This window comes from Panthera leo, chromosome A3, assembly GCF_018350215.1.
Source record: "Panthera leo isolate Ple1 chromosome A3, P.leo_Ple1_pat1.1, whole genome shotgun sequence".
NCBI classification, from domain to species: Eukaryota; Metazoa; Chordata; class Mammalia; order Carnivora; family Felidae; genus Panthera; species Panthera leo.
This window is the reverse complement of record NC_056681.1, coordinates 126,321,508-126,347,538: the sequence shown is the minus strand read 5'-3', so window position 1 is coordinate 126,347,538 and position 26,031 is coordinate 126,321,508. Positions and strand designations below refer to the sequence as shown.

The 26,031-nt window shown below is 39.0% G+C and overlaps 2 protein-coding genes across 6 annotated transcripts in view; one reads left to right on the top strand and one right to left on the bottom strand.

Moving 5' to 3' along the window:
• Positions 1-24,897, bottom strand: part of SMC6 (structural maintenance of chromosomes 6) — a 78,888-nt gene extending 53,991 nt beyond the window's left edge. For both annotated transcript variants that reach the window (XM_042933627.1, XM_042933628.1), the window contains exons 1-8: positions 24,710-24,897; positions 16,674-16,816; positions 14,396-14,513; positions 12,118-12,223; positions 5,744-5,880; positions 5,054-5,115; positions 1,583-1,663; positions 257-358 (exon numbers count right to left, since the gene is read on the bottom strand). In XM_042933627.1, the coding sequence (XP_042789561.1) occupies positions 257-358; positions 1,583-1,663; positions 5,054-5,115; positions 5,744-5,880; positions 12,118-12,223; positions 14,396-14,513; positions 16,674-16,811 (744 nt within the window). In that variant the 5' untranslated portion in view covers positions 16,812-16,816; positions 24,710-24,897. The remainder of the gene's footprint in view (positions 1-256; positions 359-1,582; positions 1,664-5,053; positions 5,116-5,743; positions 5,881-12,117; positions 12,224-14,395; positions 14,514-16,673; positions 16,817-24,709) is intronic.
• A 115-nt stretch (positions 24,898-25,012) lies between these two features.
• Positions 25,013-26,031, top strand: part of GEN1 (GEN1 Holliday junction 5' flap endonuclease) — a 29,343-nt gene continuing 28,324 nt past the window's right edge. For 3 of the 4 annotated variants that reach the window (XM_042933623.1, XM_042933625.1, XM_042933620.1), the window contains exon 1: positions 25,013-25,467. The gene's annotated coding sequence lies outside the window, so the exon portion shown is untranslated. The remainder of the gene's footprint in view (positions 25,468-26,031) is intronic. The other variant, XM_042933624.1, reaches the window with a different exon arrangement.

The following is a 26,031-nucleotide window of genomic DNA, read 5'->3' as shown; positions in this document are numbered from 1 at the left end:
ATATTGCCCTGTCCTCTAGTTTATAACTTAACAGAGGAAAATGTGTACATGCCCATTATTACATAACAAAGTAAAGGCTAATAAAATACCCTGAATATAAAAACCACCCTTCGTATATTTCATAGAGTACCATGAAAGTTATTAGTTTTCTATAGCTACGTATTTATATATAAGTATGTAATTTTACAGTACCATTTATCTTATAGGTACTATAGCAATTTGACCTCAAAAATATTTGCATCAAGTGTTTACAAACCTCTTCTCCTTGATTTATCTGCTCCTTTGTTCTTTCTTTTGTTTCCATAATGTACGAATAATCTTCCTTCATCTGCTCAAGTTGGGTTGCTTTCATAAAGAACTGTATCAATAAGGAAAACACAATTAGGAGTCTGTAAACTTCCATGAACTGCAAAAAAAAATTGTGGACTAATTATGTAAAAAGACACTAAAAACAATCTTGAGCAAGTACACATATACACAAAAGAACATGTTTTCAGACCCCAAATTTATTTCACTTACTCTGTTCACATCTACACATTTACTTGAAAGAACTCTTAAAAGCCTATGTAAGAAAACACTTTTGGTGTGATAATAATACCATCTTAAAAACTCACGTTCACTATTCTTTCATTCTTTAAGCAAGTATGAAAAAAAGAGAAAACATCCATATCCTTGATCTTTACACATCTTAAATTTTTAGAAAAGGAAATAGTGAAATCCATTCAAAAGTTACAGCATAAGTTTTAGTAGAAGTCAAATACTTGGCTAGCTTTATAATTTAAGGTTTAAAGGTTGTTATGCATGACCAATCATTCCTCTTAATTTTCTTAAAGATTAATTTTAGAATAATCCGTTCTCTCTCAGAATTCAGAGCCAAAGAGTGAAAGCAAGAATTTACCATGAAAATTACATTTCTATCATACCTACTTAGAACTTTCCTAAATTAGCCCTACACTATTACTATAAATCAATGGCTTTAAAAAAAAAAAAAAAAAAAACCTCAAGGGACCCTTAGGTGGCTCAGTCGGTTAAGCTTCTGACTCTGGATTTCCTCTCAGGCCATGATCTCATGGCTCTTGGGTTCGAGCTCTGCACCAGGCTCTGCACTGACAGTGCTAGGCCTGCTTGGAATATTCTCTCTTTCTCTCTCTCTCTCTCTCTCTCCCCCCCCCCCCCCCCACCCCTGATCATTCTCTTTCTCTCTCAGAATAAATAAACATTTTTTGGGGCGCCTGGGTGGCTCAGTCGGTTAAGCGTCCGACTTCAGCTCAGGTCACGATCTCGCGGTCTGTGAGTTCGAGCCCCACGTCGGGCTCTGGGCTGATGGCTCAGAGCCTGGAGCCTGTTTCAGATTCTGTGTCTCCCTCTCTCTCCGACCCTCCCCCGTTCATGCTCTGTCTCTGTCTGTCTCAAAAATAAATAAACGTTAAAAAAAATTTAAAAAAAAAAAAAAAAAGAATAAATAAACATTTTTTAAAAACTCAGCATTTATAACATGAGCAAAAGTTATATTCAGTATATATGCTTAATCTAGAAATATATTCTTTTTTGATAAATTCATATTTATTTTGGTGTTCCTTACTTTGTATTTGTCTCCCTCATTTTTAGACTGCAAGAACTGCTTGCTCATCTCTTGTGTTAAAACAGAAACTGGATTATCCACCTGAAATAAATAAGAAAGATTATTTCTGATTATTTCATTTTGACGACTTAAGATAAACCGACTGAAATACAGAATACAATTCACCCATGGCGTCATCAAGAAGGCTAAGGTTAGGGTATTAGGGTAAATACACAAAGAAAAAATGTTAGTTATTAATGTAGGGAAAATATTTCAATATTTCATGATACTAAAATAAATAGCATAGTCAAAATTTTTCTGCCACTATATGAGGGCACAAGAAATCTCTGAAGAAGTATTTTTATTAGAAAGTTGTTACTTCTTTCACCTGTTTTATAGAATATCACTCCTATGCTACTGGTTAAAATCAGACAACAGTGAATAAAGCTCTCAGCTGACTTGGGTTCTTGTCTCTCACCCCCTGTGTTGCCCTGGGCAAGTTAGTTTCTCCAACTAAATACAAAAGGTCCAACTTTGTTATTTCTTAATGTTTATTTTGAGAGAGAGAGAGAGCAAGAACACAGTGGGAGAGGCAGGGAGAGAGGAGAGAGAGAGAATCCCAAGTAGCAAGAGAATCTCAAGTATAATACAGAACCTGACACAGGGCTCAATCTCACAAACGGTGAGATCATGACCTGAGCCAAGAGCTGGCTGCTTAACCGACTGAGCCACCCAGGCAGCTCCCAACTTGGTTATTTCTAATAGGAATTATGATGACAAGTAGTGATTATTTTTCTTTCAGATTTGTTATTTCTTCATGAAGATATTATAAAATAAATCGAAATGCTGGAGTTACTTCTACCTTTTGGAGGAGGAGTCATTTAAAATAAGCTATTGCTTGAATTAAACTATCTGTAACTAGCAAGTTAAAGTACAGTTAAAGTAACAGTAAAGTACAGTAACTCATCAAAGTACCGGTGAAAAAGTTTAAAAAACATATAACTTGCTTCAGAAAAATTCAAGGTCATTACTCATTTATGTCTTTGGCATTAATAAGAAAATAATTTACATACTAGAAAATAATACGGTTTGAAAGTTATGGAATATGCAGGACCAGTATAAATGAAAAAAAATTTAAACTCCTTCATTTTACCATCTGTAAAATGTGGGGTCTTCTAAGATAACAAAACCATTTATGCAGTTATAAAGAAACCTCTACAAGGGTGCCTGGGTGGCTCAGTTGGTTAAGTGTCTGACTCTTGATTTCAGCCAAAGTCATGATCTCAGGGTGGTGAGATTGAGCCCCGCATTGGGCTCCACACAGGGCATGAAGCCTGCTTAAGATTCTCTCTCTTCTTCTGCCCTTTCTCCACTTTTTCTCTCAAATTAAAAAAACAAAAACCAAACTTCTACATGCCACTTTTTATTATTTTTATCACTACTATTATATAGGTAGGCCACACAGACTGCCACATATTTTTCACAAAGTTTGCCCTATATCTTCATTTCACATTCCATTTGACTTCTTAAAAACAAGACCTAATGTTCTAGTCTTTAATGACAAGACATTTTAACCAACTTTGAATCAGTTAACTTCACCAAAACTTACATTCTTTTGTCTACAACTTTTTGATTGTTTTTGAAATAGGATTCCTAGTTCCTACCCTACTCTAGGGATTATGTAAGAACCTTGTAGCTTTACCTGTCGAGACTCTAGAACAAGCAAAAGGCAAGCACAAACGGGTAAACTTCAGAGAAAGGATAAGAAGAATAGGCACAGGGGACAAAATAATCAGGTACTTAAAGACATTAAATATTCTCCTCCCACTTGGTTATTCTAGGCCACCAATGTCTAATAGATACATAATGCAAATCACACAGATAATTTTAAATTTGCTAGTGGCGATATTAATAAACAGGGAAAATCAATTTTAATATATTTCTAGTCTAAAATATCAATTAACATATAACCTATATAAAAATTGAATTATTCCTTTGCAGTAACTCTTCAAAATCTCATATGTCTCTCACACTATAGTACATCACAATTTGGACTACCTACATTTCAAGTGCTTAATACCCACACGTAGCTATGGTTATTATACAGGTAAGTGCAGCTCTAGACCTTCTATATTTTGATAAATGAACCTTTAGCAACTGCATCATACTAGAAGAGGACTAGAAGAGTTGTAACAATCTTTACATATTTCAAAAGAAATAAACATGTTTTTACGTTCCCCAAGGAAGCGGGAACTTAGAGAACAGGCTTAATTCAACTTTCCCATAATTTTTCTTTCTGATAAATAGAGTTGTTCACAGAAGGAATCAGAAGCCTCAGGCAGAAGTGATTCCTCCATCACAATCCACTTAGAAGTAGTTGCTGAAGAGTGAAGGATTCCACACAGGGTAAGTACGGAGTGTGAGAAATCTACTGGATGCCCTCCAAGATCCTCCCAAACATCTATGATTCCATATACGTTTGGTTTTCCTGATTTTGCTTTAAAATTGTCCTGCATTCTAGCCTCAAATTTATTTGATGTGTCTGCTTTTCTTCAGATTTTAATAAGTATTTTTCTAAATTTCTGTTGCCTGACATGGAAGCCACTACCCACATGGAGCTTTTTACACTTAAGTAAATTAAATAAAATCAAACACTCAATTTCTCAGTCGCACATTTCAGGTGCTCAAGAGCAAGATGCCAGTGGCTACCCCACTGAATAGCATACTACAGAATATTTCTACCATCACAGAAAGTTTTTCTGGATAGCTTTGTTCTGAACCAAACTGGCAAAGATACCTAGACTTGTAATTGTTCTTTTCCCTTGGTGACTAGTCTTGGTGTTCTTCGTCCCGGAATAAGGCAGGGTAGTACATCAGAATGTAACAGGGATGCCTGGATCCCAATCCGGGCTCTACCAGCAAGCATGCCTAGACGACTGTAGGTGTACATTTACTTTTTCTAGCTCCTTCCTCACCTACAAAATATAGGTGAATCAGATGACCACCCAGGACAATTCCAGTGCTCACATCATAAGACTACATGCTCTATTTCTAATTACTCAAAGTTATCTTAGCAGAAAGGACTTGACACACCTCCTGCAGTTATGATCAAGAACTCCAAAATACATAAAGAAATGCTTTATTTTTTTGGAATAAATTTCCTTTCTATAATGACTTAGCAACTGAGCTTAGGGAGCCTAGGGCAACAGAAAGCAAAGAAACTGTATAGCTTTTATGAACATCAGTTCTATCCCATACTGGTGCAGACTACATGTTCTTGACTGCTCTGTCAAAATACGAGTGTGATATTAGGCACTGAAAACTCCTGCTGAATTAGCAAATTTTAAGCAATGTCACTAACAGTAGTTGTACATGTTCCTCCTGTGGTCAATTTACTCATATGAGCCCATCTGAATTCTTTCGACGTTGCAAATGACAGCTTATGAAAAAGTGACCAGTTGCATCAATCAGGAATGCAGATTTAGCAATTACCTGTATGTTAAAATGATCAAGAATTGCAATCAGCTCTTCTTTTCTAGTAGAAACCACGGTGCCTGGTTAAGAGAAACACATACAAATGACCAGACTGTTTTTAGGGCAAAAATACAGAGAAAAATGAAGCAATTATTTACCAATATAAGCATTACTATTTTTGTGATGTCATCAAGAATACGCACGCATCTGAGAGAGCTGGCCACTACGGTAATCATGACCCAAGCACGCAAAGGAAGAAGCGCGGACACCATGATGGTGCTTCTCTTCTTCCCATTAGCTAAATGCTTGCTCTTCCTTCTCACCTACCTCTTTGCCTCCTCTTCCTTTTGCGAACCTTTTCCCCACCTTTTGCGAACCACATCTTTCCACATGTGCTAGCAACTACAGGGGTGAAAGGAGGTCTGTGGGTGAGGACGAAATGGCACAGCCTGTTTCAAGTGGACCCAAACTCTGATAATCATGGTTCTGCTGTCCAATGTCCTGGGATGAAACAACTCTGTGTATATATGTACGTACATAAACATGTGCATGTACACATACATGCAACCAACCCATGATCTGACATGAGAAAGGTTTCAAGAGATTAGGAAGAAATGCCCTTTTGATGAATACCTGAGCAATCACTTCACTGTTTAACTGAACATTTACTAATATTTTATATGAAATGAAAAGACATTCATAACAAACCTGTTTCACTTTTTAGTTTATAAGATCGACTTCCATCCATGCTGATGTGTTGTTGCACAACTATAGAGTTACCGTACACGTTTGCTCTATAGGCATCATCTCCTCTGTTCCTTAATGTTATTGAGATATCTGCTGAGCTAAAGCAAGAAGGTTAAGGTAAGTCACATGAAGGTACAGTGCAATTTCAATACTAGGTTACTAGAATTTTCAAAACCTCCAAAATAATTTGCCTAATTCATTTGAAAACTAGCTTTATACCAGTAACTGATGGCTGATAGGCTACTACAGAATAATGCTGAATATACCACGCCTAATAAAAAAAAAAGAGAGAATAAGAGTTGTGGAAATACTGACTATTCTATCCATAACAGAAATACCACGGTCACATAAAACCCGTTAAAATTTTGGTTGTTTCAAATCATGCAGATAAATTATACACCTTTTATAGGCAACATGGAATACTACACTGTCTGACTATAAAATAAAGCATCATGCTGACAGCAATCCCTTAAGAATGATGAAGTAACAATTATGGGGAAATAATAACATCTTCCAAGAACATTAGAATCAAATGAAGCAACTTTCATCTTTCAAATGTATGGCAATAAAAAAATGAAAGTATTTGATACCAAGAAATGTAAACGGAAGCTCAGAATTTCTTGAAATTCTATTGATATTATAAAGGAATTATTTTTAAAGTTTTAAACAAGTTTAGAGCATTTATAGCGATGCACATTTTTATACAGGAAAAAAAAAATCAATCTTTATTTTTCTACTTTTTTTTTAAAAAATAAGACTTGGTAGAAAAACAAAAAGTGTTAAGGAAGTATATTACTATATACACACTCATAATTTCCTTAAACGTAAAAGCAATCAATATTTTTTTCTGATTCAGGTGAACATCTCCCAAAATGCTAAAGCCCTTTAACGCAAAACTGCTTTAACTAGTAATTAAATGAAATCTTTAATAGAACTTGTTTTCATGAATTTATAATCAGATTCCCAAACTGTTCCCATCTGCAGGAAATGCAGAAAAAAATACTCAAGATAAACTTCACTGTAAACTGATATTACAGTAGACATACTGAAGGGTTTTGTTACCTCCTGCTCCAGTCACCCTCTTCTTCACCAGAGCCTGAGCAGAAAGACAGGGCTTAGTAGCCTGATCAGTCCTCACCCTGCCCTCCAGGGATGGAGCTAAATATAGAAATCTGATTCGAACTCAGAAAGAGTAACCTTAGTTACTTGAGATGTCAACATTAAGGGAAATTAGATGAAGGGTATAAAGGAAAGTGTACTATCTTTACAACACTTCCATAAATCTAAATTATTTCACAATGAAGTTTTAAAAACAAACTCAAATGAAGGCACAACCACGTTAAGAGCTGGTGATTCCCTGAAGCCTCTGAGGACTAGAGAAACCAATTTGGGGCTTTATACTCGGATGAGCAAGCAGAACATGTGCAGAGGCTACAGAGAGAAGCAAGAGCACACAACAGATAACCTCTTAGAAAACCACCTAGACCAAGTGAAAGAGACACACCCACAGATATTGGCAGTAAATCAGACACAGAGAATGTACACAGCCCCAAAGACTAAGACAGTTAGACGTGGATGACTGGATGACTGCACAAACAAAGACACAGAGTAATGAAGACTTGGCTAAGTTGTAAGGTAGAGAACACACACTCCTCACAAACCCACACACCTGTCATAAGGAGACAGAGGGAAGGGAGCACAATACGGTATAGCCCATTATACAAGGGGGTGAGGGAGGTGGAACAGAAGGGTTGCCGCATGGACCCAAAGGAAGGGAGAGGCAGACAGAGGCCTAGAGACAAAAATACAGAGAAAAAGCCATAGACACAGAAAAGAAAGGCCCAGAGACAAAAGATCCTTGGTTCTGAGGTCTCTGAGTACCAGTTACTCATGAGACCTAACTATACTTCTTCGCTCCTGCATCTTCTAATATACAAATCCCTGAATTTTTACAATAAATCTCCCTTTTTTTTTAAAAAAATGTTTATTTATTTATTTTCAGAGAGAGCTAGAGAGCAGAGAATAGGGGCAGAGAGAGAGGAAGAGAAATCCTAAACAGGCTCTGTGCTGTCAGTGCAGAGCCTTATGCAGGACTTGAACTCAAACCGTGAAATCTTGACCAGAGCCGAAATCAAGAGTCGAACGCTTAACTGACTAAGCCACCCAGGCACCCCTAAATCTCATTTTCTTTTTTTTTTTTTTTTTAAATTTTTTTAACGTTTATTTATTTTTGAGACAGAGAGAGACACAGCATGAACGGGGGAGGGGCAGAGAGAGAGGGAGACACAGAATCGGAAGCAGGCTCCAGGCTCTGAGCCATCAGCCCAGAGCCCGACGCGGGGCTCGAACTCACGGACCGTGAGATCGTGACCCGGGCTGAAGTCGGACGCTTAACCGACTGAGCCACCCAGGCGCCCCTAAATCTCATTTTCTAAAGCTACCCTAAGTGGGCTGGGGTGTGTGTATTTTGTTGTTTTTTTTTTTAAAGAGAGAGAGAAGGCGTGCGTGCACAAGCGCACATGAGCGGGAGAGGGGCAGAGACAGAGAGAGAGAGAGAGAGAGAGAGAGAGAATCTTAAGCAGACTCTACATCCAGCACCCACACGGGGCTGGATCTCATGACCATGAGATCATGACCTGAGTCGAAATCAAGAGTTGGATGCTTAACCAACTGAGCCGCCCAGGCGCCCCTGTGTGCTGTGTGTGTGTGTGTGTGTGTGTGTTTAAATCAGAAATACCCAATTAGGACAGATATACTCCAGACAAGTTGTAATTAATGGGAGGTTTTTTTTTAATTTAACATTTATTATTGAGAGACAGAGACAGAGCATGAGCAGGGGAGAGGTAGAGACGGGGAGACAGAGAATCTGAAGCAGGCTCCAGGCTCTGAGCTGTCAGCACAGAGCCCGACATGGAGCTCGAACTTGAAAACCATGAGATCATGACCTGAGCCAAAGTCAGACATTTAACCTACTGAGCTACCTAGGTGCGCCAATTAATGGAATTTTAAAAGCTCTCCAGTTGATTCTAATGAACAGTCAAAGTTGAAAACCGTTAACTAAAGTGTAATAGGGGAAGGGCAGCTGCCCACAATACGGAATAAAATATTTTTTTTCATTAACTCGTATGTTTACCTATATTAAGTGAATGTACTTCATGAAAACATTTTAAAAATAAAGTGATTATATATGTTTCCTCTCTGAATCATCAAACATCTCTCTTGATTAGCAAACGTATATTTTATTATTTTTATTCCTAGCTACTCTGTGTATTTAATAGCTACCTGTAGTATTGTGAGAACTTCGGAGGCACTGGTATTCTGTTGCGATGTGAACTGAATAAAGAAAAGCAAGTTTTTCAAAAAATTAAGGTTTAAGAGAAAAGCCTCCTAGTAACTGTACCAGGAGACAGGGACACCTTTGCTGGGCACTAACTGCTGTCTCCTCAGCTACTAATGTGGCTAATTCTCAATTTGGGTCAAGAGCCAGGGAGCCCAATGTCTGTAAATACAGGAAATCCTTAAGTGAAGAGTTCTTTTAGAATGACATCACAAACAAGCAGTGCCACAGAAAGAATTTGGCTTCTTTCTCAACCCTGGAAAAGTCTATCTGCACAGAGGTATCTGGCAGTAGCACGAACATAGGCACGAACAAGGCACGAACCATACAAAAATATGATGCATCTGCTCTGTCTCTGAATAGCCAGCTCATCTGCAGTTAAGTTCTGTAGCCTTGACTAAATACATCAGCAATGTACAGCAGGAGTAAGAGTTTTTGTCCCTCCATAACTCACTCCCAATGCTGCAGCTGTCAGATGCCAAGGCAACCAGGGCTAGTATTAGAAAGCCAAGGGAGGGAACAGTGAACTAAATATGTTCAAAAAGAACCTGAATAGTGAGGGCCATGAGACCTTGGGGCACTGACAGAGGTTTCCATGGGAGAAGTTGTATTAGGTGAATTAATTCACCACCACTGTAAAGAGCTGGTAGCCGACAGAGAGGTGACCCCCAGGCAGAGTGTCTCAGGGCAGGGTTCTCTGGCTTCTCCAAATCTCACTAGGCGAGACTGCTACAGAGAGCTAAAACCCCAAACAAGACAGGACTGAGCCCAGGTGCTACCAACGGGGAGTGTAATGTTTGACATGGAGGGAAGGAGAGTCCCGAGGACTCTCCCAAACCTGTGCCAGACAGACTTCCTTCAGGGAAAATGGAGCAGACACGCAAATCTTAGATGTAGAACTGACTTAAGACTAGAACTGCAAAGCTCCATGAGGTGAATCTGTAAAAAATGATGACAGAATCAGAGATTATAAAATATGAAGAGATTCACAAATATCAAATATTTTAAACAGAAGGGGATGACTAGGGAAATAGTAGTGGGTTTGGAAAAGCTGTTTTTAAGCTACTTTTTCAGTCAAGGTCTGTAAAAAGGAGACTGAGCTCAGGTTAAGGCTTTTAACTGTTATTAACTATTTAAAATATATTAATTTCCTCTAGGCAGCTGTGTCCTTAAAAGTTGGTGATCTGTGTAAGCTGGCCTTTTCCTTTCTTTTTAAAAATGGTATTCTGAAGACAAGTCTCAGAAAGAAGTTTCTGCTTTGGTCCAGATACTTCTCAAATGGAAAAAAACAAAACAAAACAAAAAAAACAAAAAATTATTTATTGAGATATAAAACAATTAGGGCTACAGAAAAAAATTATTTCTTTTCCTGAAGCTTCTATCTGAAAGATCAATGTGTTATCTGACTAGGTAGACTAGGTGACTGTTTAGACAACTAAGAAATGTATAGTTAAGTGTAATGAATTGAAACAGAGCTGGAGCCATTAAAAAGGTTGGAATAGCTAATTTTTGATTTCAAAAATCGGTTGCGGACTATGGAAGGGGGAGAAGACCTTGCTGAGCTGCAGCCCAAATAAGATAAGGAGAGACAGAAAATATGCTGGAGAATTGTTACCGAATAGTTATTTTCCACGGCCATACAGCATGGGGAATGTTTTCCGTGTATCTTTACCTCCCTTCTCCTGAGTCCACTTGGAACCCCGGCTTGGGTTAATATTCTTACAGCTTTCTGAGAAATACATGAGAAAACTGCAATCCTGGTTCACATCCCGTCCCTATTCTGTTTTTTAGTAATAAAATTGAAGTTAAACGGAAAGAACATTGAGCAGAAGGAAAGTCTGTTATATGAGAAAAAAGATCTCACTGCTAATTATCAAAGTTCCAGAAGTTCTGGGCATGGGGTGTGCAAAGGAGCACTGAGCAATGGGAGCAGCCTCACTCTGCGAGCCAGCAGAACAGTTTGGGACTTCTAGATTTTAGGAGACGCAAGGACCCCTTCGGAGTTATTCGAGGCAGTAATAAGAATAAGGAGACCGGCCTGAAGAGTGCTCCTAATGGGCAAAAGGCCCTAAGTCTATGATGATCCAAATTGGGCAATTTATATGAAGTTACATGAAGGCAAGTTATATCAAGAAGAAATACAGGTGTAGAGTGAATGAAGGCAGTTTTATGACCATTTTCCAAGAGTCAAGATGGACCACAAACAGACGTGTGGGTGTAGTCCTCAAATCAAATCCACTTGCAAACCACCTGAGTAAAGGACAGAAAATCAAAGACACCAGAATACTTTTTTGGAATTCTTAGTGAACTGGAGGCAGAAATTTTGTGCGGGGACCCCTGGCTGGTTGCTGACTCTGCTTTTGCCTGTAACACACCAACATGAACTTATTCAGGCTGGGTTTGGATCAAGAGCAAGGAAAGTCCAATGTTTATAAATATCTCTTTAAGTAGAAGTACATAGTGGGGCGCCTGGGTGGCTCAGCTGGTTAAGTGTCCAACTCTCGATTTCAGCTCAGGTCATGATCTCATGGTTGAGACTGAGCCCCATGTCAGGCTCTGCATTGACAGCATGGAGCCTGCTTGGGATTCTCTCTCCCCCCTCTCTGCCCCTCCCCAGCTTGTGCGTGCAACTGTGTGCACTTCCTCTCTCCCTCAAAATAAAAGAGTAAACATTAAAAAAATAAAATAAAATAAAATAAACAGAAGTACATAGATTCATCATTGCTTGTTCTTTCCTCCAAAAAGGTAATAGAAACAAGAGTGTAAGAGGGCAGGCACATGGCAGTACTTTACGCGAGCTTTCCTTCTGGAGAGCTGAACAGGCAACAGTGGGCCATACTGGCAACAGGGAGAAAAGAAAGGAATGGAAAGATGGGACTCTTCCGTTTCAGTTCTGGGAAGCCAATTCACTTCCTATCATGTTTACATGAACTGGGAATCTAAAGCAGCCGCTTCTTACTGAGGAACTGGAAAATACATGTAGAAAGCAAACACTTACTTCTGTCCGTCTTTCACAAAACCTTTTAAAGAAGAGCCTCTATTGGTAGCGACTGCTTTTCCGCCAAGACCAACTATGAGAGCTGTGAGCACTGCACTCTTCCCACCTACGGAAACAGGTGTTGATGAAATCACATTCATTAAGGAGAGAGAAAAGAAGAGGCTGACTCCCACAATTTGACGTAAAAAGATTTCTGAATGAAAATGTAAATTAGTTCTAACCCTGAAATGAAGTGTTACACTTCGATTACCATTTTCTTTCAGCAATCTTAAAAAAAGAATTGTAGATATCATGAAATATTTAGCTGTTGCAATTAGAAAAAAAATTAGTATAATTCAGGACTCAAATTTTTGCCACTAATAAGAAAATTAAAAAAAAAAAAAGGTTGATATCTTTCCAACCTAAAATGCTCATTGTTTCATCTTGGTCCATCAGCCTATTAAATGAGGTTATCTTTTTAATTACACATAGATACTGAATTTATCTAATCTTTATCATAATTTATAATTTATAATAAATTTAATAATAAATTAAATTAAATTAATTTTATAATAAAATTATCATTTTATTCTAATTTAGGTATGATTTACTTTTCCACAAATTCACAGAAGCCAGAAACTATTTTTAACAACCGCTGAATGCAAGCAAGCTCCACAGGGACAGGACGTTGTCTGTTTTATTCAACGTGATACAGCCAATAGTGGCCCATAATAGGCACTCTGGTATTTATTGAATGAATAAATGAACTTCAATATGAAAAAAAATCATCAGTCATACAGATAAATGTTTCTATGTAATATTTTGACAACTCTTATTCCTAATTTGATTATTCATTTGCTAACTTTCTGAAAAGTATACTTCTTTTGACTCTAACATATAAAATAACACAAGCTGAAATTTCAATATCTAAACAATTACCCAGAATATGCAATCATTTTCTGAACTCCACAATCAACCAATTCAATCAACTCTTACCAGCCCATCATTTCCCACAACATACCCTAAATTAACCAAAATTCACCACTGGCTAACCTGATTTAGTTACTCAAATGCCTTTCAAATCTCTGTTCTAAATCTCTCCTTCGTTTCCAAATTCACTGCCTCCACTATTTGCATTATTTCTTCTTCTCTAAGTTTTAGTAATAAAATAACTATTTCAAAAGTTAAAAAAGAAGAAAAGACCTAATTGCAGAACCCACAAGTTTTTCCTTACTTCTTGTCCTGTGGGACCTCCCAGTAGCACTAATCCCTCTGTCCATTCTCTCCTTCTGAAAACACTTTCCTCTGGACTGAATATACAGCAGGGGAAACAAAGAACAACTAAGCAGAATGTGGAGCTGCATTCACCTACTATCCTGTTCTAGCACCGTCACCAGCCATAGACTCTGGCAAGCTTCCTCTCCATGTACTGGTCAGTCAAGCTGTCGACAGCTCATGCCTGGCTGGTCCATCACAAAAGCTGCATAACTGGTCTTTCTAACCTCCATGCCTCTCCCCTTCTAATCCATTCTCCACAATGTGGCCACTTTGTTTCACAAATCTTGACCATGTCATCCCTTACTGACAAACTGTAATTGGTTCTCCACTGACTTCTGAATAAAACACCAAAATCTTTATCGTGGCATTCAAGATCCTCACCAGTATCACCTACGACAGGCCCCTCCAGCATCAGCTTCTGCCCCTCCCTACCACGTAGGATATGATAAAGCCATATGAGGCTGTTCACCATCATCCATGCACATCTATTTCTGCCCCTCCAAACCTCTGCTAATAAGCAATCTTTGCCTGGAACATCTCAGCCTCCTCTTCCCCAATGAGGCCTAAAGAATCTATAATTTTCATTCAAGTGCCACCATAAATACCACCTCCTCCTTAAGCTTTCATTGGCCACAGTGAGAAATAGTTTCTTTCTTGTCTGGATTCCCATGGCACTATATTTGTGCTCTATTATAACACTTAATAGATGTAAGACACAGGGCTGCCTTAATCACAATGAGGCTAGCTTGTCCACTCTTCTATGGTATGAACACCAAGGTAGAAGGAGTCAAAACAATAAGTAGGAAATGTTTATTCCTACTACATAAATAATGAACCTAGAGTTAACTTATTATTTTCTTAAAGTACAGAATAGCAGCAAATACTGAAAATATTCATGACCACAGTTTATAGATCCCAAACTTAGATTTATCAGCATGCACAATCACCTACTTTAAAAAGTTAGTGCATTCTAACTTCAAAATACTACTCAAAGTAAAGTAAGGAGGGCAAAAGCACTTACTTCCATTGTTGCCAACAACAAAGTTGACGTTAGAACCAAACTTAAAGGGTCCGAGCATTGAATGACACATGAAGTTTCTTAGCTGAATACTCTCAATTATTCCAACTTCTGCTGCAGTCTATTAACCAAAAAAAAAAAAAAGAGAGAGAGAGAGAGAGCAAGAGACAGAGGGAGAAAACAATTAATTATTAATCTGTCTAATAAACTCATTATACTCATCCAAGCATTTGGAGAAAGATCAGCAGTGTTACTAAAGAAAACAGTTATATAATAAGTGAATAATCTTAACTTCAATGAGTAAGATGAAATTAAATGGGAACCTTCAATGAATAACTACTCATTCTCAAGTCCTTAAAGGATCTAATAATTGTATTACATAGTTTCTTAATATGGACGATACTAACCTTTTGAGTCAGGTAATTTTTTGTTGGAGGGGGGCTGCTTTGCGATTTTGAGAATTTTAACAACATCCCTAGCCTCTGCCTAGTAGATGCTAGAAGCACACATCTACCTAAGTTGTGCCAATCAAAAATATATCCAGACACTGTCCCCCAGGGGACATTTAAAAACTCTTAAAAAAAATAAAGTCTTGGGGCGCCTGGGTGGCTCAGTCGGTTCAGAGTCCAACTTCAGTCCAGGTCATGATCTCACGGTCCGTGGGTTCGAGCCCCGCGTCGGGCTCTGTGCTGACAGCTCGGTGCCCGGAGCCTGTTTCAGATTCTGTGTCTCCCTCTCTCTCTGACCTTCCCCTGTTCATGCTCTGTCTCTCTCTGTCTCAAAAATAAATAAACATAAAAAATTTTAAAAAAATAAATAAATAAAAAATAAAGTCTTTAAAAACTCCCTGGCTGTCTTCTTTTGGATGCCATCTTATTAAAAACCAGAAACATTTATATCCTTTTATAAGTAGAATATCAGAAATTATGGTTGAAGGTTTTTTAAAATAAACTTTTATTTTGATCTAATTGTAGATACAGTTGTAAGAAATAATACAGAGAGATCCTATGAATTCTTTATTCAGTTTCTGCCCATGGTAGTATCTTAAAAACTGTGGTACAAAATCACAACCAGGATACTGACACTGATACAGTCAAGATACAGAACATTTCCATCACCACAAGGATCCCTTAGGTCACCTTTTATAGCTGATCCACATCCCACCCAATCCACTCCCACCTGAACCCCCAGTCTACTAATCTGTTCTCCATTTCTAGAACACTGTCATTTCACAAATGTTATAGAAATGTCTATGGGGTACCTCGGTGGTTCAGTCGGTTAAGCGTGTGACTTTGGCTCAGGTCATATCTCACAGTTCATGGATTCAAGCCCCGCATCAGGCTCTGTGCAGACAGCTCAGAGCCTGGAGCCTGCTTCGGATTCTGTGTCTCCCTCTTTCTCTATCCCTCCCCTGCTCCTGCTCTGTCTCTCTCTCCCACACACTCTCTGTCTCTCAAAAATAAATAAACATTAAAAAAATAAAAATTGAAAAAAAAAAAGAAATGTCTATTGTCACCTACATCAGGAGGTCACTGCTAACTAGTATTTCATGGTATGGATGTACCACAGTATTTAACCATTCACTCACTGAGTGACATCTGGGTTGTTTCAGTTTGGGCTATTACAAATAAAGCTGCTATAAACATTCATGTATAGAATTCTGTGTGAAAGTATATCTTCATTTCTCTGGGACAAATGCTGGGTTATGTGGTAGACAGGTGTGTGTTAAATTAAAAAAAAAAAAAAAAAAAAAAAAAGCCAAGCTATTTTTCAGTGTGGCAGTATCATTTTACATTCCCACCAGCAATATATGAATGATCCGGTTTCTCTGTATCCTTGCCAGCATTTGAAGTTGTCGTTGTTTTTAATTTCAGTCAGTCTGATGGGTGTGTTGTAACATTTCATTGTGGTCTTCTTAATTTGCATTTCCTCAATAATAAATGATGTTGAACATCTGCCATGTCATTGTCATTTTGAAGCCTGCAGGGTCAGTGGTCATACCTACTGCTTCATTCCTGTTATTGGTAATGCCTTCTTTTTTTTTCCCTTTGTCAGTCTTACTAGAGGTCTGCCAAATTTATTGATCTTTCCAAAGAACAAGCTCTTTGTTTTAAGGGTTTTCCTAAATGTTTCTAATAATTCACATAAACTTCAGAATTAGTTACATTACTTTACCTTAGTTTTTTAAAAACTATACTGCTTTTCCTGACATTGAATTATCAAGAATATGACATATAAGCCAAACATGAGAATCAGGCCAATCCAAAAATTTTGCACTTACCAAAGTAGAGGTACCATTTGTGAAAGAAACCGTACATTCATCTTCATCACCATCTTTGTCAAAGTCATCCAACTCTTCTTGTCTTGGTCTTTTGGCATTTTCAGGAGAGAAGAAATTTTCTTCCTTTCTTTTGGCCATCAGGTCTGAACATATATTAGAGTAACAATGAAGTAAAATAAGACAAAGCTTAAGTTTTAAGTACTACGTCCATTCGTTTTTAGTTAAAAAAAATAAACATATCATCTGTGCAGAGGAAGAGGGCCATGAGACAAAAAAACGCAAGCGGCCAGCCACTTGAGGCTGGAAAGGCAACCAAACAGATTCACCCCTTGAGTTTCCAGAAAGGAACAGCCCTACCGCCACCTTGATTTTAGCGCTCGGCGCTGCAGCAGACTTCTAACCTGCAGAAGTGTAAGACAAAAAGTTTATGTTGTGGCTTTTTAAAATCATGTGCACATGCCACACTAGTTGATTTTACTTCAGAGTTATTCACGGCCAAGATTTTATGGATATGGGCCTCCCTAAATGTTTTAACTACTGAAACTCACAAAAGGTAAAAACTCTTATTTGTGAGACTCTGTTTTCTAGTTTCCTAGATCTATTAATAGAGATGCCATAATGTCTTCTGAAAGTTTTCCAAAGCAATCATCCAATTTTTCAGATAAAAGCATTAATTTTAAATTAATTTCCCAAAGAAGTATATCTTGAAGCCATGTTGCCTAGTATCAGTAGTTTCCCTTAATTGTTCCCTAAAGAAACAAGCCATGCTATTTTTTCCAATGTACTATAAAATTTATGCCTAGAAAATTAATGTATTTAAAATTAGACTAAACTTTTTGAACATATAAATACTGCACCTCAAGTCAAAGCTGACGGTCTGTGATTAAAATTAAATGTTATGAGTCATTTGATTGTTACTTTCATTGTTCTCTCTAAAATACACTTAAGACTTATAATGATATGCACCTAATAACTATTTGCTAAATAAATGGAGAGAAAATCCATAACATAGGTAATCAAAAATGTCTAAGATACAAGGAAAGAATATGTAGAATGGTTCTAGTCTCTACCTAAGTCCACCAAGGACTGTATACCATAGCAACCAGGTTTGCACCAGGTACCTGGGCAGCAAGAGAGTAAATGAGGTTTTCTCTCTCTTGATTTCGGACTGAAGGATTCCAGTCAGTCCTCACTACAGATGATAGCCATATGTGATGATATATGCAGACAGGGTAACAAAGCAGTCTTTGTGTGTGTGTGTGTGTGTGTGTGTGTGTGTGTGTGTGTGTGTCAGAAGGGTGGGGGGCTAGTGGAGTGGTGTTCCAAAGAGAGTATGAAGTAGATGTGTAGGAACCAGAATGGGGCCTCTAGAGAAAGTATGTGAGCGACAAAAGGAGGGTAAGGGAGAAAGAGATATCCATATATGTGTTTAATTTTTTAATCCACTGCTTTCCAAAATTATACTGACAGAACTGATCTGGCAGAAATATGAAATATCTATACATATTATGGAGGAACTGGTTTGGGGAACTATCTTTGTTAGGCTGTGTTATTTTGATAATGTATACCTCATTAAATGAACTAAGTGGTTTTCCCATCCTTTTAATGCTCTGAAATCACTTCAACTGCATGACACATTAAATGTTTTTTTGAAAGTAAGAAAGAACTAGGCTAGGGGCACCTGGATGGCTCAGTTGGTTAAGTGTCCAACTTCAGCTCAGGTCATGATCTTGCAGTTCATGAAATTGAGCCCCACCCCCACCTCGCATCAGGGCTCTGCTGACAGCTCAGAGCCTGGAGCCTGCTTCAGATTCTGTGTCTCCCTCTCTCTCTGCCCCTCCCCCGTTTGCACTCTGTCTCTCTCTCTCAAAAATAAACATTAAAAATTTTTTCTTAAGAAAGAAGTAGGCTGAAAGCTATTAGAAAGTAGAGCTATTAGTAAGTAGAAAGTTTGAAAGTTAACTTTATGAAATCATTTACATTTCTTTCTTGTATACTGGTTTTAACAGGTTTACAATAACCTCTTGAATCAATTTTTCTGTAATTTTATTTTCAAAACATTGATATAATGTGAACCCTCACACTTACGAGACAAGATTACCTTGTTTTGTAAAATCCTCATCAGTAGTCATGACTCCTTTCATGTAAATTATATTTAATTAAATTTTGAAATATTTTCTCTAAAAATTAGGTCTTTATCAAATCAAGGTTTTCTTTAATGGGAATATTTTAATGTTTATTCATATTTCTTATACAACCAAATTTTAGGGATATTCAGTGTGAGTCTAGAGTTCAATCTCTCATTCTTTCTCCCAAAATGCAAGTTAAAAAAGAAATCAGAGACTTCCACTTCCAGGAAAATGGAATAGATACACTTTTCCCTGTTTCTCCTGCTTAGTAAAACTAAAAACTTTGGAAATCATATATAAAACAAACATAAGACAATTCTGAATGAGAAGGAAGTAGATTGGCTAGGAACCTCAGGACCCAAGGAATGACATCAAGGTAAGTTCCCAGAGTTTTTGTTTTGCTTTAAATATCCCAGACTTGGAGAAGACAGCAACTGGGGAAATACCAACAGGTGCATGGGAAAAAAAGACCTAATAAAAGCTTCCTCTCTCTAGCCAAAGGACCAGGCAGCCTGACAGCACAGAAAGCTTTTAGACAATAATTGCTCTATTCCAGCCAAAAACCACGAAAAAAAAACTGTGGCGCCTCCTTCTACTCCCCCAATGACACACACTTTAGCAAAGGTCAAGTGGGTAGCCTGGACCTTATAATGCCATAAGAAGGCATCTCCATATCCCATTTGGGCCAGTGTCAGAGAACGTTATGTAGGCCAAATAGGGAGTCATGATAATGGGTGTCCATGGAGCCCGCCTAGAGAGCCTAGGTGTCCACCTTGATCAGGCAGTAATAGGTTGCTACTTACTCCCACTCCCGGTTGGATGGTGTCTCATGAGACCTTTTACTACCACCCAGAGAGGTAAAGAGACCACCCCCCAAAAGCGTACGAAAACCATGTGGAGAGCCAAAATTCCCACTCATACCAGCAGTCACTGTGGCTAAGAAAAGAGCTCTGGTACAGTTCTACACCTCTGAGTCTTAGTGTCTACAGCTTAATACCATAGGGTAGAAGTTCTCAAAGGATGTGGTCAATCTCTTCAAAAGTACTAAGGATCTCAAAGAGCTTTTTGCTTACGCCTATCAATATCTATCATACTGTAAATTAAAACCGAGAAACTGTTAAGCCAAAGAACACACATGTACACATTCTGTCAGTCCTCAAAGCAATGACATCACCACGTCTCATAGCCTCTGGAAAACTCCATTCACTCATAAGTGAATGAGAGTGAAAAAGGCAAATAATATCTGACTATTATTATGAAAATTGTTTGACTTTGTTGACCCTTTGAAAGAGTCTCAAGGGTCCCTGGGCCACAGTCTGCAAACTGCTTAGTGCAGACGATACTGTAAGTAATCCATGACACAATGCCATAAATTATAAGGCGTAGCTAAGCAAGCAATTAAGTTAGAGCAGCAGAGAAGAAGCCAACCATCAAATAACTTACAGACTTGATATTCAATGTGTGGTCCAAGGACCAGCAAGTAGCATTTACATCTCCTGGCAATGTATTAGATATCCAGAATCTCAGCCCCCTTCCTAAATCAAATGAATCAGAATCTTCATTTCTAACAAAATCTTAGGAGATTCTAAAGAAGAACCGTTATAAATAACATTTAAAAACTTGGCCTTTATCTTATCCTGAAGGCAATGAAGAATTAAATCATGGTAAAACAAATACCATCTAAAAGGTGTATTAGATAATCCGAAGGACATTTAACCTAAACAAATCCCTGAGATGATATTAGCATTAGTCACAATCACATAAGAGTCAACATCTCTTTTATAAATAATTGAATGTTAATGTTGAATCTCTTACACAAGTCAAAACTTGAAAATCCAACATATTTCTCAAACTATTTAACAAGAGTCAATGTCTGTTAGTTTCAGCTTGTTGCTAACTTACATTTCCTGGAATATCACCATGCCATTATTTTCCCCAAAATATCTCTTTTCTCCCACCCGTCCTCTATCTCCTTAATTACTGAGCAATAATTTATTTATTGTAGAAGAGCAAAAATGAAGCATTACTGTTTGGTTTTCCCCACATTAAATGTCCCTTTACATACTGTTTTTATTAATGCCCAATAATGATCCTGCAGTAAGCAGGCGCTCAGACATCAGCTGACTGATTTTTAGTATTTTACCATTAAAAAAATGGCAGTTTTTTAAGTAAAACTGGGGGAGGGAGATGACGTAGGTAAATGTGATAAGCTTCTTACAATGAATGTGAGATTCTGTACTACACAGAAGATGGTGTGCAACATGATGACGATGTGTTTTATTTGCTGCACTTGGCCTAGGATTTGCAGTTTGCTATTAGGTTGCCATGGTAACATGCATCAGACACCAAAGGATTCTACCTTTTAAAATAGGAATCACTTTGTAATTTAATGATAATGAAGTTTTAAAAACACATATGAATGTCCTGAGCATTAGATACAAGTTAATACAATAAAACTGTTTCCAAAAGGCTAAAGAGACATAAAAACAGATGCAAAGAAAAATACTTCTAATATTCTGATATACACACAAAATGGAAAACATCTCCTCTGGGACTTTTAATACATCCATAAAAGCTCATTATGTGTTTATTTACAATCAAAAAAAGTCAGAATTAAGGAACATCTCTCTCCCTCACAGGAAGCAAATCAGAGTAGAATAGTAACAAATATGCAACTATCAATAAAAAATAAGTTCAAGAAGAAAAATCAATAAGCAAGAGTTCATTATAGCAAATAAGTGAACTGGAAATCTAATGGATCAAATACACTTCAACAGGATTTTAAATTCCTAAATTTTAGATTTTATTGTGATCCATATAATAATTCATACTTCTCATTAATATCCAAGTAGGGACTAACAGCAGTGAGAACAGACATAACAGAACTGAAATTATCAATAGGAAATAGATGTTAAAAATAACGGCAGAGGTGCCAGGGTGGCTCAGTCTGTTAAGCATCAGCTCTTGATTTCCGCTCAGGTCAGTGCTCTCAAGATTTGTGAGATTGAGCCACACGCCCAGCTCTGCATTGACAGCACAGTGCCTGCTTGGAATCTCTCTCACCTGCTCTCTCTCTCTGCCCCTGTCCCACTCACTTGCACACACTCTCTCACAAAAATAAAGTTAAAAAATAATAATAAAAAAAAAATAAAGGCAAATTGCTGCTGTATCTGAATCTGCAGTGGACTGTGTTTACCTCATCCCCAATTCTGCCCCTCTCACCGCCACCAACATCCTCAATTCTGCATTAAACAATCTCATTTTAAATGTAATGAACTCATTAAACACACTGCTTGAGATATATCATAAAATCATAAGACATGATAAATATTTAAGTGAAAAAATTCATAAGTCCACTTATCAAATAACTCAGATCAGCAAAACTGGGAAATACTAAGCACAGCATTTCAGATAATAAAATGTGAACACTCAGATATATGTTTTAGAAACATCCCTGTGGCCTCAGTATAAAAGGAAGATGAAAGAGAGAGGGAGAATAGAGGCGAAAGAGACAGCCTCGAAAGGATTAGGGGCACTGAACAAAAGTAGTGGCAATATCAGTAATGAAGGAACAGAAGAAATCAAGAGATTTAAAAGTATGAGTAAAGTGGGGAAGTAGAAGTAACATTTGTTGAATATCTCCTTTAATCCCCAACATTTTTTAAGTACTGTCCTTATTTTACAAAAGGGGATATTGAGGCTCCATAAGACATTTTGCCCAAGTCTGTGTAGCTATAAATTATCAGAGCTCAGATCTAAACCCAAGTTTGTCAAAACCCAAAGTAAAACCTCTTCAATGCCCAGGTTCCTCCAGGCATGAACAACTGAGTTTGTTTATAGGTAGTGAAATTGGATATTAATCTACCCATCTTCTTATCTATTTTTTGTTAATGTATAAAAACTACAAAAAGGATTCTATTGTGATGTGTCCTTCTAATGTTGCTATTTGAGCCAATTAAAAATTGGGCTTTATAAAATTCCATCTCGTGTTTCATTTTTGGAAACAATCTTCACACAAGGCTAAATGCCATTATAAGTAGACAGAGCAGATCTGGAAAGAAAAGAAGTAAACAATACATTTATTTTGTTTGGAAACACTGAGTTTGAAGCCATCCTAGGATACTGAGATGGTGAAGCCAATAGACAGTAAAATATACTCTGCAGTAGGGGTGGAATTGGAAGTGTTGCTAAGAAAGCTACAGAAATTATTTTGAATTTGGTCACTAGGGAAAGTATGTTGAATGAGAAAAGATGTATCTCATGTACTAGTGAATCAAAATGCTAACATTAATATAAGTGACTATACTTGACCCTCAGTTACCTGGACTTACGAGTGTATGTGTATACAGAAGTGTAACAGGTAATTATGCCTTAAATATAATGCATACTACTATGGTAAAATTTTGAGTTACTTGTTTATTGATTCCTGAGAGTAAGTCAAGTATAGCTTTGGTTAATTTTCCTAACTTAGGTCTAAAAATGGTAAGTCGAGATTTAGGCAGGTTTTATATAAAATTCTACATCTAGACACTCAGTAAAATAAATCTTTGGGGAATAAAAACAGATTCTTACTTTAACAACTTTAATGTACCATTTGTAGTTACTTTTCTGCCAGGTTCAATACTAAATGCTTTATATTCATTACATATTTAACACACATATTGAAGAATCTGGCCCATTGGGTACTACAGCTATTTTCCTCCAATTACAGAATAAGAAATAAAACTTAAAGAGGTGATACCAGTAAACTCTGGGTCACTCAACACTGGTTCTCTCATATAAAAACATGTTTTTTAAAGCAATATCCTAGTGATCTCCAAACTTTCTGTACGCCCACCCATTCAGGAAAAGAAATTTGGAATACACATTTTGACATAAAATTATCACTCTGTGTATTTCACACAGTACTAGAACGAGATAAAGTAAATCTAAGTAGAAGTTCTAATATGTTCCCTCCCACCCACACGCCCGTGGAACTACCTGCAGTCCACTGTACAGGATACTGAATTTTTTTTATTTTTATTTTGCTATTGACTACTTTAAACGACTATATAGCAGCCATCTAAAAGTTAGGGAGTTTGGGCGCTTTTTCCCCCCCTTAGAATATACATTCCGGAATACCTTGCCTTTAAAACACTCGCTGTTAATGAAATATACACAAAACATACACCAAGTAATAAGCGCTCACATAAATTCTGCCTTCAGGGTTTAAAAACAAAATAGTTGATTTTTCCAAGAATTATCAGTTTTATCTCAAGTCGTATTGGTCCTACAGCCCTTTCTCTATCCTTGACTCTAGTATTCCGCAATTCCCAGTCGCGATTCTTCTCCAGTTTATTTCCACAAGGGGGAAAAGAAATGCCATCATAAAACCTCCAAACGTTACATTTTACTTTTTCTAGATAATACAGCCTGCGTTGTCATGAAGCTGGGATTTAACAACAAATCCAATTTAAGTGCTATTTGCATACATCTCGTAAACAGACGAAGTAGCTGCCGGTGAGGGTATCAGATTCGCTCTAAGAGCCGGAAGTCCGAGCCCACCCTCCCTCCTGACCCCATCCCCTCGAGCAAGTCTTCTAAGCCTGAATGCAGCTTGGGGCCGGGCGCCGGGTCCAACAGCCAGGGCCAGGATTTCTCAGCCCCGTCGGCGGAGCCGCCCGAGGAGGGGCTCAGCTGCAACGGGCAAGTTTCCCGCGGTTCAGGGGACCTGTGTCGCCCGCAGAGACAGCCCGAAAATCCGCGCCAGCCGGCTGGTCCGCTCGGGCCCGCGGGGATACCCTGGACACCGCAGCAGCTCCGCTGACCGAGCCGCCGCTAGGTGGGCTGTGGGGCGCCGGCTAAGGGGGTAACGACAGGGGATGGATCCGGAGCAAGGGAGAGCGACAGCGCGCGCCCTCACCTTACCTCGAACAAGTCGAAGTCTCCCCCAAGGAACACGATCAGCGCGGCTGTCGCGGTGCAGCGGGACGCTAAGGACACCCTGGGTCGTCTCGGCCTCGGCTGGCCACCGTTGGCCCGCCGGGAACCGCGCGCCCGCGGTGGGAGAAGGCAGGAGCCTAGCTGCCCGGGCGCCCACCGCGGGACACTACGCGCCTGCGCCCCGCCCCCCCCTCCCGCCAGGGCTCTGCCCGCGCGTGCGCGTTTCAGGGTTTTCGCGCCACTAGCGTCTAAGAGGAGGGGCCGGAAGTGCTCCTCGGCGGGCGGGGAAGCTGGTAGGCACGCAGGGCTCGGCTGCGGCGAGACTTAAGGGGCCGGGTGATTTGCCTAAGTGAAAGGGAAGAGAACTCGGAGTACCCCGGCAACAGTTCCAAGCATGCGTAGAGCCGACCGGCTAAAAGCCAGAAAAGCCTAGAGAGAGACTGGTCGCGGAAAGGGGACGGTTACTTCCCGGAAGAGGCGGGGCCACTGAGAGAGGGCGCCGAATTAGAAGTGATTGTGGCGGCTTCCCGGGTTGGGGTGCTGAGTCCCAGACGTTAGTCTTTGCTTAGCGAAAAAGGTAGAGAACTTTTCCTTTTCTTTTTTTTTCCACTTAAGTTTTTAAATTTTTTTTTATTTTAGAAGAGAAAGTTTGGAAACTTGGAGGCCACAGTAGTTAGGATTCAGGCCAAACTAGTAAATGACGGAGGGGCGTCTTCCAAAACCAAGGAGAAAAGGTTGTCCGGGTAAGTCCCGCGGACCGTGGAGAGGCGGCCCTGCCCGCCTTCCTCTGGCTCCTTTGAAAAGCCGGGTTAGGGGCGCTCCTGCGAACCCTGGTCAGAGGCTCGGCTGGGAGTACGGTGGGAGAGCCGCCTGACCGCGCTCTGGCCTTGCGTGCCTGGCCGCTGGCGGCTCCGCAGAGGCGGATGGCCCCTGGATGTCCTTCCTTCCCGCACAATGGAGCAAACGCCCACGCCCGGTTCTAGGCCGAAGCGGGCAAAGTCGTACTGGAGTGTTCCTTTTTCCTTGTTAACGTTGTGCTCTGAAAATACATAATAGCAATTACCTGAAAGCATTGTGGTTGTTTACAGCCTTCCCCCCCCCCCCCCCGCCCCTCCGCACTGGCCTATTATTGTAAACCCACCCAATAAATATCGGAACTAATTAAGTTTTAAGTTCCTTGACGTAACTTTCAGGGATGTTCTCAGCCCGTCATTAAACCTACCTCTTCTCTTCTGCCTTTACACAGCTCTTCAAGAGTTGGGTTGATCTAGTTAAATAATCTACTTTATTTACTCCACAGCCTCCCG